The following is a 19,589-nucleotide window of genomic DNA, read 5'->3' on the forward strand; positions in this document are numbered from 1 at the left end:
GAAAAAAACAGGCTATGAATTTTATACTACTGCTCCTACAGGGTTTATCCAATTTACACCAAACTTTTTTTAACTTGTTGCTAACACATTGAAGTTGTTTAATTGCAAACGGATTTTGGATATCTCAAACGGTTTGGCCGTGGCGAGGCAACGAATTTATGGCAAGAAAAGGGAAACAAAGTGTTATAACTTCTGCATACATTAATTGATTTTGATGAAACTTCGGCTTAGTCTTCGTTGTACAAGGCTGATCACATGGATGTGACTATTGTGATTCAAAGTAATAGCGCCACCAACTGGAAGCAGAAAATGTGTCACTTTCAGCATACATTGAGATCACCCTCTTATTTTTACCTGATTTGCTTCAAAATTCATCAGAATAATGTTAAAACTTGGCACATGTAATCCTTTGAAAATGGGCAGGGAGGAGGGGCTCTATAGTGGCACCTTGTAGTGCAGTAAATGTGGAGTGAATTTGACATAGTCCTTTGATGTTTAACCGTTTTAAGTGCCTATTGCCCGCTGTGCACAGTTGCCCTGAAGCCACCGGGGTGGCGGTGCCACCGGGCTTGGGCCCGCCATCGCTGCTCGCAGCTATATTTAGGGCCCAAGCGAAAATTCGCGCAGGGCCCTCTTGTTCTTCTAAGGATTATTATTATTTTTTTTTTTTTTTTTTTTTTTATTTTTTTTCCGTCTTCCGGGGCTTTTTGGGGGCCTTAACATGCTCAAAAACTCTTGAAAATTGGCACACACATTGGAATCCGCGGCCATTAGGACGCCGGAGAGGCTGGTACCCGGGCGTGGCAGGGGGGCTCGACAGCGCCCCCTTGAAAAAAGTCTGAAAATTTGGTCCATATATTAAACACGCTTGCACGTATTAGTATGAAACTCAGTACACATATAGACCTCATCGGGCCGAACAACTTTCGTGCTCTAAGTTAAACACCACGCCAACAGGAAGTCAGCTATTAAGGGTTGTTTGAAAAACGCATGCTCTGGAATTTGATATACTCCTCCTAGACGATTAATCCGATCGCCACCAAACTCGGTCAGCATGAAGTCAAGACACTGATGATTAAAAATTGCCAGGGGATTTTTGATATCTCGAACGGTTTGGCCGTGGCGAGGCAACGAATTTATGGCGAGAAAAAGGAAACAGGAAATGTGTTATAACGTCTGCGTACATATATTGATCTTTATGAAACTTCACGAGTGTGTTCGTTATAGGAGTCTGATCACATGGATGTGACTATTGTGAGTCAAAGTTATAGCGCCACCAACTGGCAGCAGGAAGTGTATCACTTTTTGAAATGTTTTGAGATCACCCTCTTATTTTTACCTGATTTGCTTCAAACTTCATCAGTGTAATGTCAATACACAGCAGATGTAGACCTATGACAGGATTTTTGATATTTGAAATATTGTTGCCATGGCAACAGGTCAAACTGTAATAATATTCTTGAGTGTTTTTGAGGCTCTTAACATGCTTCAAATTGCATGAAACTCGACACACACATCAATATTGTCAACCAGTAGACATGGACAAAGCCATAGAAATGGGCGTGGTGGAGGGGCTCAGTAGCGCCACCTTTTGACAAAAGTGGGGGGGTTAGTTTTTCCTACAATCACCAAACTCGGTACACATATTGTTCTCATCAAGCCGGACAATTTTCTAATTTACATTCATTAGCTCCGACCAACAGGAAGTCAGCTATTTTGGTTTGAATGTTAATTTTTTGAAAAAACAGGCTATGAATTTTATACTACTGCTCCTACAGGGTTTATCCAATTTACACCAAGCTTTTTTTAACTTGTTGCTAACACATTGAAGTTGTTTAATTGCAAACGGATTTTGGATATCTCAAACGGTTTGGCCGTGGCGAGGCAACGAATTTATGGCAAGAAAAGGGAAACAAAGTGTTATAACTTCTGCATACATTAATTGATTTTGATGAAACTTCGGCTTAGTCTTCGTTGTACAAGGCTGATCACATGGATGTGACTATTGTGATTCAAAGTCATAGCGCCACCAACTGGAAGCAGAAAATGTGTCACTTTCAGCATACATTGAGATCACCCTCTTATTTTTACCTGATTTGCTTCAAAATTCATCAGAATAATGTTAAAACTTGGCACATGTAATCCTTTGAAAATGGGCAGGGAGGAGGGGCTCTATAGTGGCACCTTGTAGTGCAGTAAATGTGGAGTGAATTTGACATAGTCCTTTGATGTTTAACCGTTTTAAGTGCCTATTGCCCGCTGTGCACAGTTGCCCTGAAGCCACCGGGTGGCGGTGCCACCGGGCTTGGGCCCGCCATCGCTGCTCGCAGCTATATTTAGGGCCCAAGCGAAAATTCGCGCAGGGCCCTCTTGTTCTTCTAAGGATTATTATTATTTTTTTTTTTTTTTTTTTTTTATTTTTTTTCCGTCTTCCGGGGCTTTTTGGGGGCCTTAACATGCTCAAAAACTCTTGAAAATTGGCACACACATTGGAATCCGCGGCCATTAGGACGCCGGAGAGGCTGGTACCCGGGCGTGGCAGGGGGGCTCGACAGCGCCCCCTTGAAAAAAGTCTGAAAATTTGGTCCATATATTAAACACGCTTGCACGTATTAGTATGAAACTCAGTACACATATAGACCTCATCGGGCCGAACAACTTTCGTGCTCTAAGTTAAACACCACGCCAACAGGAAGTCAGCTATTAAGGGTTGTTTGAAAAAACGCATGCTCTGGAATTTGATATACTCCTCCTAGACGATTAATCCGATCGCCACCAAACTCGGTCAGCATGAAGTCAAGACACTGATGATTAAAAATTGCCAGGGGATTTTTGATATCTCGAACGGTTTGGCCGTGGCGAGGCAACGAATTTATGGCGAGAAAAAGGAAACAGGAAATGTGTTATAACGTCTGCATACATATATTGATCTTTATGAAACTTCACGAGTGTGTTCGTTATAGGAGTCTGATCACATGGATGTGACTATTGTGAGTCAAAGTTATAGCGCCACCAACTGGCAGCAGGAAGTGTATCACTTTTTGAAATGTTTTGAGATCACCCTCTTATTTTTACCTGATTTGCTTCAAACTTCATCAGTGTAATGTCAATACACAGCAGATGTAGACCTATGACAGGATTTTTGATATTTGAAATATTGTTGCCATGGCAACAGGTCAAACTGTAATAATATTCTTGAGTGTTTTGAGGCTCTTAACATGCTTCAAATTGCATGAAACTCGACACACACATCAATATTGTCAACCAGTAGACATGGACAAAGCCATAGAAATGGGCGTGGTGGAGGGGCTCAGTAGCGCCACCTTTTGACAAAAGTGGGGGGGTTAGTTTTTCCTACAATCACCAAACTCGGTACACATATTGTTCTCATCAAGCCGGACAATTTTCTAATTTACATTCATTAGCTCCGACCAACAGGAAGTCAGCTATTTTGGTTTGAATGTTAATTTTTTGAAAAACAGGCTATGAATTTTATACTACTGCTCCTACAGGGTTTATCCAATTTACACCAAACTTTTTTTAACTTGTTGCTAACACATTGAAGTTGTTTAATTGCAAACGGATTTTGGATATCTCAAACGGTTTGGCCGTGGCGAGGCAACGAATTTATGGCAAGAAAAGGGAAACAAAGTGTTATAACTTCTGCATACATTAATTGATTTTGATGAAACTTCGGCTTAGTCTTCGTTGTACAAGGCTGATCACATGGATGTGACTATTGTGATTCAAAGTAATAGCGCCACCAACTGGAAGCAGAAAATGTGTCACTTTCAGCATACATTGAGATCACCCTCTTATTTTTACCTGATTTGCTTCAAAATTCATCAGAATAATGTTAAAACTTGGCACATGTAATCCTTTGAAAATGGGCAGGGAGGAGGGGCTCTATAGTGGCACCTTGTAGTGCAGTAAATGTGGAGTGAATTTGACATAGTCCTTTGATGTTTAACCGTTTTAAGTGCCTATTGCCCGCTGTGCACAGTTGCCCTGAAGCCACCGGGGTGGCGGTGCCACCGGGCTTGGGCCCGCCATCGCTGCTCGCAGCTATATTTATTATTTTTTTTTTTTTTTTTTTTTTATTTTTTTCCGTCTTCCGGGGCTTTTTGGGGCCTTAACATGCTCAAAAACTCTTGAAAATTGGCACACACATTGGAATCCGCGGCCATTAGGACGCCGGAGAGGCTGGTACCCGGGCGTGGCAGGGGGGCTCGACAGCGCCCCCTTGAAAAAAGTCTGAAAATTTGGTCCATATATTAAACACGCTTGCACGTATTAGTATGAAACTCAGTACACATATAGACCTCATCGGGCCGAACAACTTTCGTGCTCTAAGTTAAACACCACGCCAACAGGAAGTCAGCTATTAAGGGTTGTTTGAAAAACGCATGCTCTGGAATTTGATATACTCCTCCTAGACGATTAATCCGATCGCCACCAAACTCGGTCAGCATGAAGTCAAGACACTGATGATTAAAAATTGCCAGGGGATTTTTGATATCTCGAACGGTTTTGGCCGTGGCGAGGCAACGAATTTATGGCGAGAAAAAGGAAACAGGAAATGTGTTATAACGTCTGCATACATATATTGATCTTTATGAAACTTCACGAGTGTGTTCGTTATAGGAGTCTGATCACATGGATGTGACTATTGTGAGTCAAAGTTATAGCGCCACCAACTGGCAGCAGGAAGTGTATCACTTTTTGAAATGTTTTGAGATCACCCTCTTATTTTTACCTGATTTGCTTCAAACTTCATCAGTGTAATGTCAATACACAGCAGATGTAGACCTATGACAGGATTTTTGATATTTGAAATATTGTTGCCATGGCAACAGGTCAAACTGTAATAATATTCTTGAGTGTTTTTGAGGCTCTTAACATGCTTCAAATTGCATGAAACTCGACACACACATCAATATTGTCAACCAGTAGACATGGACAAAGCCATAGAAATGGGCGTGGTGGAGGGGCTCAGTAGCGCCACCTTTTGACAAAAGTGGGGGGTTAGTTTTTCCTACAATCACCAAACTCGGTACACATATTGTTCTCATCAAGCCGGACAATTTTCTAATTTACATTCATTAGCTCCGACCAACAGGAAGTCAGCTATTTTGGTTTGAATGTTAATTTTTTGAAAAAACAGGCTATGAATTTTATACTACTGCTCCTACAGGGTTTATCCAATTTACACCAAACTTTTTTTAACTTGTTGCTAACACATTGAAGTTGTTTAATTGCAAACGGATTTTGGATATCTCAAACGGTTTGGCCGTGGCGAGGCAACGAATTTATGGCAAGAAAAGGGAAACAAAGTGTTATAACTTCTGCATACATTAATTGATTTTGATGAAACTTCGGCTTAGTCTTCGTTGTACAAGGCTGATCACATGGATGTGACTATTGTGATTCAAAGTAATAGCGCCACCAACTGGAAGCAGAAAATGTGTCACTTTCAGCATACATTGAGATCACCCTCTTATTTTTACCTGATTTGCTTCAAAATTCATCAGAATAATGTTAAAACTTGGCACATGTAATCCTTTGAAAATGGGCAGGGAGGAGGGGCTCTATAGTGGCACCTTGTAGTGCAGTAAATGTGGAGTGAATTTGACATAGTCCTTTGATGTTTAACCGTTTTAAGTGCCTATTGCCCGCTGTGCACAGTTGCCCTGAAGCCACCGGGGTGGCGGTGCCACCGGGCTTGGGCCCGCCATCGCTGCTCGCAGCTATATTTTTGATTGTGTTTCTCAAGTAGTGTGCTGAGGGTTTTTTTTAATGATATTTTTATGAGAGAAAATCATGTATAATATAATACAAATAATTGTGTTGGGGCCAGTGAAAAAACTGACAGGGCAAGTAGACAACCTGAACCATTGGCCCAACCGGGCAATCAGAAAAAAATCCTTACTGTCGAGACCAAAGTAACAAACTATACCAGCTTTAGAGTGTACGTGGGAGTGTGTGTAGGAAAGATAGAGAGTGAGAAACAGAAAGTGAGAGAAACAAGGTGAGGAGTGACGTTTAATTTGAGACATTAAAGGAGCATCTCATTCACTTCCATTCTTTGTTGCCATGACAGCACAACAACACAAACACAGGTGTGTGAGGTGGGTAGACGAGAAGTGAAAAAGCAAAACATCTTACAGCTCATCCAACAGTGTGTACATTTTGCATGTTTGTATCTGCGATAGGTGAGAGGTCCATCGACACCTTCATACAGGTGCAGCCCTTCTCACCTGGAGAGGTTTAACTTCTTAAAACGCTCGTCTTTCAGCAGGAAAGAGGGAATGTGAGCAAACAAAAAGACGAGAGATGAGTGCGTAATGGAGGAACCCTTAGATGTTGTCTGATTGACTGGCATGACCAATTCTCTCTTCTAGAACCACACACTATTAGATGTACGAATCTGAATAGGTGTCAAAGTGTAACTGCTTTCACATGCACACACACCCCAGACGTCTCTGTGGCGGATTTGTAACAGATTATTTTACTCTTCTCATCTTTCGTAAACTCTTTCGGAGCTGGTTTGTTTATTGGTGTAAGTGGACACCGGCTGAAATTCCAAAGTGAATTCCAAACCAGATTAACTCATCATTGCCGGCCCGCCCAATGACGGGAGGCTAGCATGGTAATCGGACAGGAAATGAAGTTGGCTTTTTTTTTCTTTTTCACACTATCCCATCCATCTCTCCCACTGTCTAGCTATCTCTAACCCTCCTCCAGCCCTGTACTCCCTCTTTCCTCGTCTTCCTTCAACACACACACACACACACACACACACACACGATTACACGTCTAGTTGGCTATGTTTGTCACCGGCTCAAAAATTCTTGCCACTAACGCTAGTGGATGACATCACTGCTCTTCCTGTGCTCTGAGGTTGTGGGTGGGGGCACAGAACAACACTCTTGTTGTTGAGAAGATGTCATGGCTGCACCCTTTACCAAATGTTGTGTCATGATACTCCCCCGTAAACCAATTACAATGAAGCTGGCCACACACAAAACATTCTCCCTGGACTCTTGCATCACTTCCTTCAATGTAGTCTAGCAGGGCTGTTATTGCATGTCTCAAAACCGATAGGTAGGATTCTGTCTGAATTAGAAATTAAATGAAACACTTTTTATTCATGTGATAAAACAAAACTGTTGCTCTGATTACAATCACTGAAGATATCGACACCTCAAACAATTATAATGGAAGCAATCTAGTTGTTGCATCACGCCACACACTTGCAATGTAAACAGTTCCGTCGCGCTGTGACTGTCATCACAACACTGACAGCGCATTCACGGGATAATCACACTCCAGAGGGTTCGTCTAGTAGCTAATATTAACACAAATTGGACTGATAAATTTGCCTTATTGTAATCTATCTTTTTGTTCTAAAAATAAAAAGTGAATTTGTTTTCCTGAATATCAAATATATATTTGCATGTGCAGTGAGCATACACTGCTATTCAAAACTTTGGGGTCAGTAAGATTTTTTTTTTTTTTTTTTGAAAGAAATACTTTTATAAAAGACTGTAAAGATATTTATATTCCTACAAAATACTTCTGTTTCAAATAAATGTTGCTCTGCATTATATAAATCTATTCATCAAAGAATCCTAAAAACACTATATAATGGTTTCCACACTTCATTTAGCAGTTGTTTTCGTTCATGTAAATAAATGTTAATTGTAAGTTTTGCTATTCGGTTTATATTTCAACCAAAAATAAGGAAACTTTCTTGAGCGTCATGATTTCTGAAGGATCATGTGACACTGAAGACTGGAGTAATGATGTTGAAAATTCAGCTTTGCAATCACAGGAATAAATTACATTTTAAATTTTATAAACCATAAAAATCTTATTGACACCAAACTTTTGAACTGTAGTGTAGTTGAGAAGTTAAAGGGAAAGTTCACCTCAAAATGAAAATTCTTCAAAATCGTCACTTTGGAATTATAAGGTTCTATCTGACATTTTTGTCAAAATTGAGTTATTCTGTGACAACTTATTTACATTATGTGATTTTTTCGTACATATAGGGACTTTTTTTTTTAAGAAAAAAAAAAAAAAAACGGATGGAATGCAAAAACTTTGAAGCTCAACATCTCAAAACTGCTCAAAACGCGGATAGAACCTTATAATTCCAAGGTGGCGAAATATCTTCTTTTTTGTACTTTTGACATGAGGGTGAGTAAATGACAAACTTTCATTTTTGGGTGAACCTTTAACATACTGAAAGCATTTATGAATTATAAATGCATTTGTGTGCAAGAATTATAGTTTAAACTCTAAAAGGAAGTTGAGTTGTTAAGACTGACCAACACTGACCAACAACAATCTGACAATATATTTTGATGAATGAGGTGATAAAAATAGGTCTAACACATAGCAGCGGCTGTTGGTTACTGCACATTTTTCAAAACCAAATGAAAATGAAACCGCATCAGGCCTATGTTTAACAGAAAGTTGCCCAGAAAGCAAAGTACTTTTAGTATCTCTGTACTAGAACAACCAAACATTCATTTTGTAGGCAGATCTTTTGTGTGGTGTGCAGGGCTTGACATTAACACCCGCCAACCAGCCAAATGCAGGTAGATTTCCGCTGTGGTGGGTAAGACAGCCACTCCCACTAGCCACTTTGGAGGGTTGAATATAATTTCAGCCTACAGCCAAATGAAAGGTAGCCAAGCTCGTCGTATCACAAAATTACAATTTAGTCACAGTTCTTTACCGATTAACTTACGGTTAGGCAGAATCGCGCTGAATGACACACAGAAGCGCTCGCGTGCGCGATCAGTTCTCCTTGCGCCTGAATACACGCACACACAGATGTCAAAATGCATCGTGTGAAGTAGCCTATCTCGCGTGAATACAGTCGGCTATGGGTTAAGTGGACGTAAACAGGTGGGTAAAAACTGGATGTGTATGACGTCCATGCATTCAGCAGCACCCAAATAAATACCTGTATGTCATGTTAATCAAACATCAAAAAATGTTAAATAAATGTATACATGCTAAATAAACATCTGAAAAAAGATTTTTTTTTTTTTAAATTACTATTTGTAATTTTGCTTCTTTGTTCTTTTTATATAGCCTAACAAAAATAACTGTACATTCCAGCTGATATATACAATGTATAGTCTTGATTTGGGTGGTCAATCTGTATTTGTAAGTTTGAAAGGATTTTAAATCTTGTAAATCAAGTAAAATAACTCAAAATCTAGTCTAAATCTAATTTAAGTATGCCAAAGTCAACTTTAATCATATAAAATGTAATTTCCCAACAGCAAAATTGTGGCCAGTGAAAATGCTAAGTGGCTAGCAACTTTGGAAAACCACTAGCCACAGTGGCTGGTGAGCAAAAAAGTTAATGTCAAGCCCTGGTGGTGTGTGTCTTAAACTCTGACCTCTTCTAGGACTCTCATGATTGAACAAGATCCCATTCACAGCAAAGAGGTTATAGGCTTCCCTGAAGTTGACCACAATCCAGTATGCGTAGAGCTTAGCAGCACCTATGAAAAAATGAGAAATAAAAACAATGGAGAGACAGAGAGTTACAGCAATAACACTTTCAAAGAAATGCCATCAATAACTCAGACACATGATGATTTTCAAAATTTTAAAATATAAATACACACTACAGTTGAAAAGTTTGGGGTCGGTAAGATTTTTAAATGTTTTTGAAGTAAGTTTCTTATGCTCAACAAGGATGCATTTTATTTCATGAAAAAAAAAGCAGCATCCAGCAGTCATTACTCCAGTCTTCAGTGTCACATGATCCTTCAGAAATCATTCTAATATGCTGATTTGTTGCTCAAGAAATATTTCTTTTTATTATCATGTTGTTTATTATTATTATTATTATTATTAAGTTGAAAAAAGTTGTGTGCTGCTTAATATTTTTGTGGAAACATTATAACATTATTACGGAAGAGGATTAGGGCCAAGCAATAATAAAAAAAATAAAACCAACTCGAGATTAAAGTTGTTAAATTTCGAGAAAAAAATCGTTAAATTTCGAGAAAAAAGCCGAAATAAAATGTTGAGAATAAACTCATTAAATTACGAGAAAAAAAAACTTGTTAAATTTCGAGAAAAAAGTTGAGATAAAATGTTGAGAATAAACTCGTTAAATTACGAGAAAAAAGCTTGTTAAATTTCGACAAAAACGTTGAGATAAAATGTTGAGAATAAACTTGTTAAATTACGAGAAAAAACGTGTTAAATTTCGAGAAAAAAGTCGAGATAAAATGTTGAGAATAAAATCATTAAATTACGAGAAAAAAGTCATTAAATTACGAGAAAAAACTCGTTCAATTTCGAGAAAAAGTCGATATAAAATGTTGAGAACAAATTCGTTAAATTATGAGAAAAAAAGTTGTTAAATTTCGAGAAAAAAAGTCGAGATAAAATGTTGAGAATAAAGTCATTAAATTATGAGAAAAAACTTGTTAAATTTAGAGAAAAAAGTCGATATAAAATGTTGAGAACAAATTCGTTAAATTATGAGAAAAAAAGTCGTTAAATTTCGAGAAAAAAAGTCGAGATAAAATGTTGAGAATAAAGTCATTAAATTATGAGAAAAAACTTGTTAAATTTAGAGAAAAAAGTCGATATAAAATGTTGAGAACAAATTCGTTAAATTATGAGAAAAATGTTGTTAAATTTCGAGAAAAAAGTCGAGATAAAATGTTGAAAATAAACTCATTAAATTATGAGAAAAAAGTTGTTAAATTACGAGAACAAATTCATTAAATTACGAATTTGTTCTCGTAATTTAACAACTTTTTTCTCGTAATTTAATGACTTTAATCTCGAGATGGTTTTATTTTTTTTTATAATTGCTTGGCCCTAATCCTCTTCCGTACATTATAAATCTCTTTACTGCCACTTTTGTTCAATTTAATGTGTCATTACTGAACAAGTCTATTAATCTCTTAAGAAAAAAAAAATCTTACTGACCCCAAACTTTTGAACATATATATACATACACACACACATATATACAATGCATGTGTGTGTGCTGACCATAAGGGGATCGTGGGTAGAATGGTGTGGTCTCTTTCTGGGGAATTTCCTGTACTTTCCCATAGAGCTCACTGGTGGAGGCCTGGTAGAAGCGGACTGTGTCAGTTAAACCGCAGGTCTTCACTGCATCCAGCAGCCGTAGAGTACCCACCCCATCAACGTCGGCGGTGTACTCAGCCAGGTCAAAGGAGATCTGGCAAACACAAAGCGTTTATGCATAAGATCTAAATGCAAAAGTACACAAGTAAATGGATAAATTCAGTGCTGACATAACCCAATAACATAAGCCAAAAAGTTGCCAGAGTCAACATAAACATAATTTAAGGAAACATGAAAACAAGTAACCGTCTGGTAATAAAACTCTGCACAAAATCCTTGATATCAAGTGTCTTTGTTTGCACAGAGTTGCATGGTCTGTTGTTAGTTGAAAACACACAGAGCATCAAAGGGTTTGTCTTCTAGCTTGAGTAAATTGGGTCAAACAACTAAATGTTGTATATGAATAACTGCATTCGGTGCATACAACTTGCAAGCCATCAAAAGAACAACAACACGATAATATCTGACAATATTGCATTTTTTCTGTTACATTTTGTCGCTTTATCTAGGAAAACTCTAAGATTTGACTAAAAAAAAAAATTTTTTCACAAATCAGTGATGGTTACTTCTCTCATGCAAGCAGGAAAGAGAACAAGCAGATGCCAAGATATCTGTAAAAAAATGATTTTAAATTAGGCCTGTTTCTGACACAACAGTTTTGTACTTTTGCAATTTTACAATTGGAAACCCTAGTAATTGTATTTGCATGGAAGAAAATGAATTGTGTTCCACAAAGAAAGAAAGTCATGGGATATGGAACAAGGGTAAGAGTTAGCAAATAAATGTACATTTTTGGGTGGACTACTCCTTTAATAGCGCAAATAGTTTGGGGTGCTACATCATGCGACAGAATTATTACATGATGTGTTCTCTGCTCTAATTTAACGAGTTCAGACATACTCGATTCCCAAACACGAGCGAGCCGGGGAATCCCTGACTGAAACTGAGATGTTAAAGATAGGGTGAAAAAGACAGACAGGGACTGAGCAAGAGAAAGAGAGGGAGAGACTAACTAATCTAACCTGTTCCTCAAATTTGACACACAGTTCTCAGAATTGCACCTACACGAATTTCCATTGAGACAAACCCTCTGCAACAGGCATGATCTGATTTAGTCTCGAAATACCCAAGTGTGCATCTGTAACCACACCTCAGCATGAAAACAAAAAGTGACTGACAGCTGATTATCGTGAGACTGAAACGATGTTTAAGTGTCTTCGCAACGCAAATTCGCATCACTTTCAAAATAATCCTTATAATGCAGCAATGGATTGACTTTAGATGTGTTGCTTGGCGGTCGTCCAGTAGCTATCATTACCGTTGCTGAGATAATTAGCTTTAAGTTTTTTTGGACTGTGCAAACATGCTCTTAAATGTGAGCCAAAACATTCAATCATACCAGTTTGAACTAAGAGAGACATGTTTTTGTCAGGTACAAGTAGATTTATGTCTTCAGATTGCGCGGAGAGCTTACACGGCATCTTGCCACCCCGCAAGCAATTTTCGTTTCTTGGGCATTGTTTTCTCCAAACAAACAGCCAAGACACGGATTTCGAATGTCACAAATATGCCAAAATAGTGCTATTAGAGGAACACCGATACCGTAATTTACTCGTTCCAGCTGTTTCTAGTAGCAGTAGCCATTGCGTTGATGCAAGAGAGCGTGCTGTGAACTCCAAATTGCTCCCTGTATGCATTTGTAGGCTAAGAAAAGACATGGAAATTACAGGGATTTTGTTGTTTATGTAAGTGCGGCCGCATTTTACGCGTTATCCGAAGTGAGCAGGAGACTTGTAGAAAATTGTGCTGCGAAAGCAATTTCTTCGTGTTTCCAAAGCAACTTGGAACTGTCAGGGGGGGCAGAATTAATGTCTGACATCGGGAAAGTCCCCGTGCCCCAGGCGACTCGTGCACAAGCGAACACCCTTTCTCTTTTGGCTTTCTTAATAGAGCCCGACCCCCCCATCGATACTACTCCTACACTCCTCACGGCTTCGGCACGTCAGGATTGGAATTCATCAGCTAATTAAATCTATGCTTGAGATGACACCAACTTCCCTCGCTCTTCTGCCTGCTCAACCAGACACGCTCACCTCATCATTCACTCGTTCCCTCAAACATAAACACACATGTAAACATGGCAACAGCCTGGATCATTATGGGCTGCGGTTGGGGTTGCCCCAGGCGCAAGTTGTCTGTAGCAATCGCAGAGCTAATACAAGCTTGAGTGTGTGAGAGCCGAGGGAGGGAGGGAGGGAGGGAGAGGAGAAACCATGACTGCGAATAATTAGGGAATCATTTAGCCTGTTACAGATGTCCTTAAACTGTCTCCATCCTTGTAAAAACAAAGCTCTATTTTTACCACATCTTGTGTTTCCAGAAGACAGCGCTTCAACCATTTTTGTCTCATATAGCCCCACAGCTCCATCAGTAGGGCTCAAGTACCCCCTTCATTGACACCAAACAAGAGATTTTTATTTTATTTAGTCATTTTGAATTAACTTAAAAAACAAAATAAACAAATTCAATTTATTTAAAACTAGAGATGCATCTTTTTTTCTCTATTTTCTAATTTATTTAAAAAAGAAAACAAATAAAATATAAAAGCATCACATTACTTTATGTTAATAAAATAAACATACAAGATAACATAAATAACTAAAATTAAAAAAATAAATAAGAAACTGATTTAAAAAAGTAATATATTCAATAAAAAAAGAAAATAAGATAAAATGAATAAAATAAAAATAAATAAGAAATTAATTTAAAGAGTTAGTTCACCTAAAATTCTGTCACTCACCCTCATGTCGTTCCAGACTCGTAAGACCTTCATTCATCTTCGGAACACAAATTAAGATATTTTTGATAAAATCCAATGGCTCAGCGAGGCCTCCATTGACAGCAAGTTAATTAACACTTTCAAATGCCCAGAAAGGCACTAAAGACAGTTTATGTGACTACAGCGGTTTAACCTTAATGTTTATAAAGTGACAAGAATACTTTTTGTGTGCCAAAAAAACAAAATAACAACTTTATTCATCAATATCTAGTGATGGGCAATTTCAAAACACTGCTTCATGAAGCTTCGAAGCTTTATGAATCTTTTGTTTCGAATCAGTGGTTCGGAGCGTGAATCAAACTACTAAAGTCACGCAAACCATTGAAATTTCGAAACACTTATGAAGTAACAAAGCCTCGTTTACTGAAATCATGTGACTTTCACACTCCGAACCACTGATTCGAAACAAAAGATTTGTAAAGCTTCGAAGCTTCACGAAGCAGTGTTTTGAAACTGCCCATCATCATTGTTGAATAAAGTCGTTATTTTGTTTTTTTTTGGCGCACAAAAAGTATTCTCGTCACTTCATAACGTTAAGGTTGAACCACTGTAGTCACATGAACTGTTTTAAATATGTCTTTAGCACCTTTCTGGGCATTTGAATGTGTAATTTAACTTGCTGTCTGTCAATGCAGGCCTCACTAAGGCATCAGATTTGATCAAAAACATCTTAATTTTTTGGGTGAACTAACCCTTTAAATGTTTTTTATTTATTCATTTAATAATAAATAAATAAATGAATATACTTACTAAAACTAAAAACTAAATAAAACAAGTGCCTGACCTTACTGCTAGTGTCTTGTTTGATTTCAAAAGCATGGCCCACATGAATTTATTCTGGGTAGGCCTTCCATCAGATGTTAAAGCAAATCTGTGGGATTTGTCCCATTCGGACAAAAGAGCATCAGTGAGGTCAGACACTGACATTGGGTGATTGGGGTCTGGCTTACAGTTGGCATTCAAATTCACCCCAAAAGGTGTTCAGGTCTGGGCTTTGTGCAAACACTTCTGAAGTGACGAGTATAGTGCAGTCCACATAATCCGACCACACGTTTTTCATCATGCTATTTCATTTGCTTGAGAACAGCACAGACACACAAGGTTCTGTTCAGCTCCTGACAGTTGACAGTTAACCTTGTGCTGACAGCAACCAACAACTACCACATGTGAGTGGTCTCTGAATGAACCAACTCTCTGACACACACACAGCACGTGTGTCATCGCAGTTGACAGGTGCTGTCATTTAGGAGCTCAAAAGAATGAGGTGAGCAATTGTGTGTGCTTATATGTACGTCAAGCAGCCTATACTAAACAATGATGAAACTGACAATGTACAAACTGATATGCCAAGATCTGCATCGCTGAGCATTCACCTCAGTTTTGTTGCGTTAAAAGCACTGAGCGGTGCAGAATGCGCTTTAGATTAACACAAAAACACCACAATATCAAATATGAGTGCTTGACTTGCATATTTTGAGAGACGATGATGAATGCTTCCAAGCTATAAATAGCTGTAATTATGGTGTCTAGTAGGTTATTCTGCAGACCAAATCCATTTCCATATCATTTTTTTTTTGGGTGTTGTCATCATATGCCATCCACTAACCTGTCTGAAAAAATCCAACTCAATCTCAGACTGACTGTCACTTGTCCAATCGGTCACCCTTCTTACTCGCTTGTTTTTATGACTTGCTGATGCAAACATTTTGTTCTCTGCGTTATACTGAAGATTGCCACTGCAAATTCTGATTTAAATATGCCATAATGTTGTCTAGCTGGCTAACATGACACAATACAATACAATATAACAAAATATAGTAAACTAAAATTACATATATATAAATAATATTTTATAAGAATAAAAATATACTGCAAATTTAAAGGGTTAGTTCAGACAAAAATTAAAATCCTGTCACAATTCTCTTCCTCATGTTGTTCCAAAACAGTAAGACTTCCTATGGAACACAAATGAAATCTGATATTTAAAAAAAAGTTATTTTAAATGAAATCTGAGACTTTTTTTCCTTTTAAATTACAGTCTAGTCTACACAACTACCATTTTGTTGCTTCAAAACATTCATAAAAGATATTGTAAAACTAATCCATATGAATTGAGTGGTTTAGTTCGAATTTTCTGAAGAGACATGATCGCTTTATATGAAGAACAGATTTAATTTAAGCTTTTATTCACATTAAAAATTGACGTGTGAGAACTAATGAGGTTCATTCTTGTGCGTTAACCAGCAACCACTGAGGTTTGTTCTCGTATGCCAATCAAGTACAGTTGAGCTTCTGTTTATGTTCGCTGATCAGTGTTTATATGTGAATAAAAGCCTGAATTCAATCTGTTCATCATATAAAGCAATCGTGTCGCTTTATAAAATTTGAACTAAACTGCTCAATTAGTCTCTTTATGAACTTTTTGAACGGCAAAGTGGTAGTTACGTAGCTGTCAATGGAGGGACAGAAATGTCTCAGATTTCATTAAAATATCTTCATTTGTGTTCTGAAGATGAACAAAAGTTTTACGGGTTTGGAACAACACAAGGGTGAGTAAATGATGGCAGAATTTCATTTTTGGGTGAACTATCCCTTTAAATTCTTCAGACATACATAATATATGTCTCTAAAAGTAAAACGAATAACTTTTCTGTGTTGAGGCCGGTAAAAATATATTGTCAGGGCAGTACAAATTTAAGCTGCTGGCCTGACTGAGGGAAAAAAAAAAAAAAAGCACCCTTATTGTTGAGCCCTGCTTGTATATCTCAAACTTACAGAGTACAGATCTAAAGGTCATGCAGACAAGTGGCACCAGAGAGAGTGCAATAATTTGCAGAGAGGTTTCTCTAATAGTGGTAAGGGTGATCGCGCATTTGCGGCCATCGGCCCCAAGTTATGGAATAGCCTTCCAGCCTACATCAGATCTGCCCAAACCTTGTCAACTTTTAAATCTGCCCTGAAAACTTACTTTTTTTCCATGGCTTTCAATATCCCGTGACTCATATTGGCCTAAATTTCTTTTGTAACTAGCTGTTCTCCTTTATTTTTATTCTTTTTACTTTTATCGTTTCTCTAGTGCTTAAATTTTGTCGTTATTGTCGACTTCTTTTGCCTTGTAAAGCACTTTGGTCAACACCAGTTGTTTTTAAATGTGCTATATAAATAAACTTGTATTGTATTGTATTGTATGAAAAAGCACAACATGGAGCTTTTAGAGATTTTTTCCACCAATCTGCATGAAATAAAAGATGTAAAATGCAAACGTTGAGGCTTAATAACATTTCTCTGTATAACGTGATAACTGGTGGCTTATGTTTTTGAATTTAAGCTCTTCTCTTGCATCCTACTTTACATTCATCATAATCTTAAATGTCATTAATCATTTTTAGAGTTTACTTTGGAATCACACACTATGATACTAATCTGCAGCTAAATATTTCCTGATCCTAGTCTTCCAGTCACTTGAGCCAACATCTCTGGTAATGCTATGATCCAAACTATCATTCTCTATTTTTATTCTTTCATCCCTTACTTCTGTTCAACATCTTTACCTGATGTAATGGCAATAATAATAATAAATAATAATATACATAATCAACGCAAGTATGTAATAAATGCTTCTCTTGACAAATGTTAACTCCTTTAGGGCAGGGCATGAGACAGGAATGTGTCCGTTTACACCGCACAATGGATGAATTGTTCATTGCAATACCTGCTTTTATTCTGTAAACGGCTATTTTCCACCTCTCAATCAAGCGTAGAGTGCTTGTGCCAGTGAATTCACAAAGACTGGCATATTTTTCAGATGTACCATGAAATGTCAATCAGACTCCTTCCAAAATTTTTAATGAGCTGATGTTGATAAGTCAAGCCATCTTAACTCATTTTCTTGGACTAAGTATTGCCAAAAAGACAATGTGTACTATATGACCGATCTTCCTCTCGTTTCTTTTGCCTAATGTGAAACAGTCAACGCTTATGTGAGACTAGAGGTGTCAAAACTGTTTTTGTTTTTTCACAAGTATAATGCTGTTTTAATCTCCAGATAAATGGTGTCACTGCTTGATGTGCTTTATGTATGCCAAAGATGAAATTTGTTGGGTCACCTCTTTTCAAAATTGAGTGATTCATACCCAAATAAGAGCTTCGACACAATTGTGTTGCGTTTGTTGCCATTCACAAACTATGTGAAGCATCATGCTATAACTGGCCAACGCAATATGCACAATTATTAATATAATATAATATAATTATATATATATAATTTTTAAGTAAATATATTTATAATTTTTAAGTCATGGTTCGGTACAGCAGGTGGGGAGAAAACTAAACATAAAATAAAACAGTGGTTTACTGAACAAATTGTGTTTTTGTCTTTAAATGTATTAAATTAAATTATACTAAACGTTTCATAAGGATAAAAAAATTATCTTCTATGTAGGGAACCCTTCCTTGCACATTATGCTACTATAATATTAAAGGTTAACAAGTGAGCCCAAACTATTAGCCTAAATTCAATAGCTTTTTATTTTTAGATACAATAATCAGCACTCAAATAACAAATTGTATGCAAACATGTAAGCTGCACATAAGGCAGTTTTTGCATTAACTTCTAAATCTAATTATAAAATTAAGTTTTACTCCAATTCGTTGTTGAAATATAATCATTTATATACAGTGGCTGTCATTTTCATGACAGTTTCTCAAGACATCACTAACAGGTTAAGTAAAATACAATGAATATATGGGCTAATGCAGTGCATATATTAAGCGAAAGAGTTCATTTCTCTGGTGAACTAACAAGCTGTGGACACTGAATCGCTTTTCTGAGGTAAATGCTATGTGACATATTGTTTACAAGCTGTTTTATTGACTTTCCGTCGTTGAAACACTAAATAAGCGATAACACGAGATATTATACGTTTCAGTAAGTTGTACTGTATCTTTCAACAGTAGAACACAAATGATGATTTTTAACTCCAACCGCTGCCGTCTGTCAGTGGTATAATGCAAGTCAGCGGGAACTTGGACTATATGAGTAAATAAAACACGACAGACAAATCCAAATTAAACCCTGCGGCTTGTGACGACACATTGATGTCTTAAGACACGAAATGATCGGTTTGTGCGAGAAACCGAACAGTATTTATATCATTTTTTACCTCTAATACACCACTATGTTCAACTGCATTTATCACTCGATTTGTGAGGTCTGATCACGCTCTGACAGCGGCAGTGACGTCTCACGCATATACTTCAATGAGTGCTAGACATCAATTCCGTTGTCAGAGCGCGATCAGACCTCACGAATCAAGTGACGAACACAGTTGGATATAGTGGTGTATTAGAGGTAAAAAATGATATAAATACTGTTCGGTTTCTCGCACAAACCGATCATTTCGTGTTTTTAAGACATCAATGTGTCGTCACAAGCCGCAGGGTTTAATTTGGATTTGTCTGTCGTGTTTTATTTACTCTTATAGTACAAGTTCCTGCTGACATGCATTATACCACTGACAGACGGCAGCGGTTGGAGTTAAAAATCATAATTTGTGTTCTACTGAAGAAACAAAGTCACCTACATCTTGGATGCTCTGGGGGTAAGCAG

At 37.5% G+C, this 19,589-nt stretch overlaps 1 protein-coding gene across 2 annotated transcripts in view; it reads right to left on the reverse strand.

The window, feature by feature from the left end:
- Positions 1–19,589, reverse strand: part of gmds (GDP-mannose 4,6-dehydratase) — a 97,226-nt gene that overhangs the window by 57,733 nt on the left and 19,904 nt on the right. For both annotated transcript variants that reach the window (XM_048206483.1, XM_048206485.1), the window contains 2 exons: positions 11,044–11,236; positions 9,423–9,527 (listed from right to left, as the gene is read on the reverse strand). In XM_048206483.1, coding sequence (XP_048062440.1) covers positions 9,423–9,527; positions 11,044–11,236 — 298 coding nt within the window. The remainder of the gene's footprint in view (positions 1–9,422; positions 9,528–11,043; positions 11,237–19,589) is intronic.

This window comes from Megalobrama amblycephala, linkage group LG11, assembly GCF_018812025.1.
Source record: "Megalobrama amblycephala isolate DHTTF-2021 linkage group LG11, ASM1881202v1, whole genome shotgun sequence".
Lineage (NCBI taxonomy): Eukaryota > Metazoa > Chordata > Actinopteri > Cypriniformes > Xenocyprididae > Megalobrama > Megalobrama amblycephala.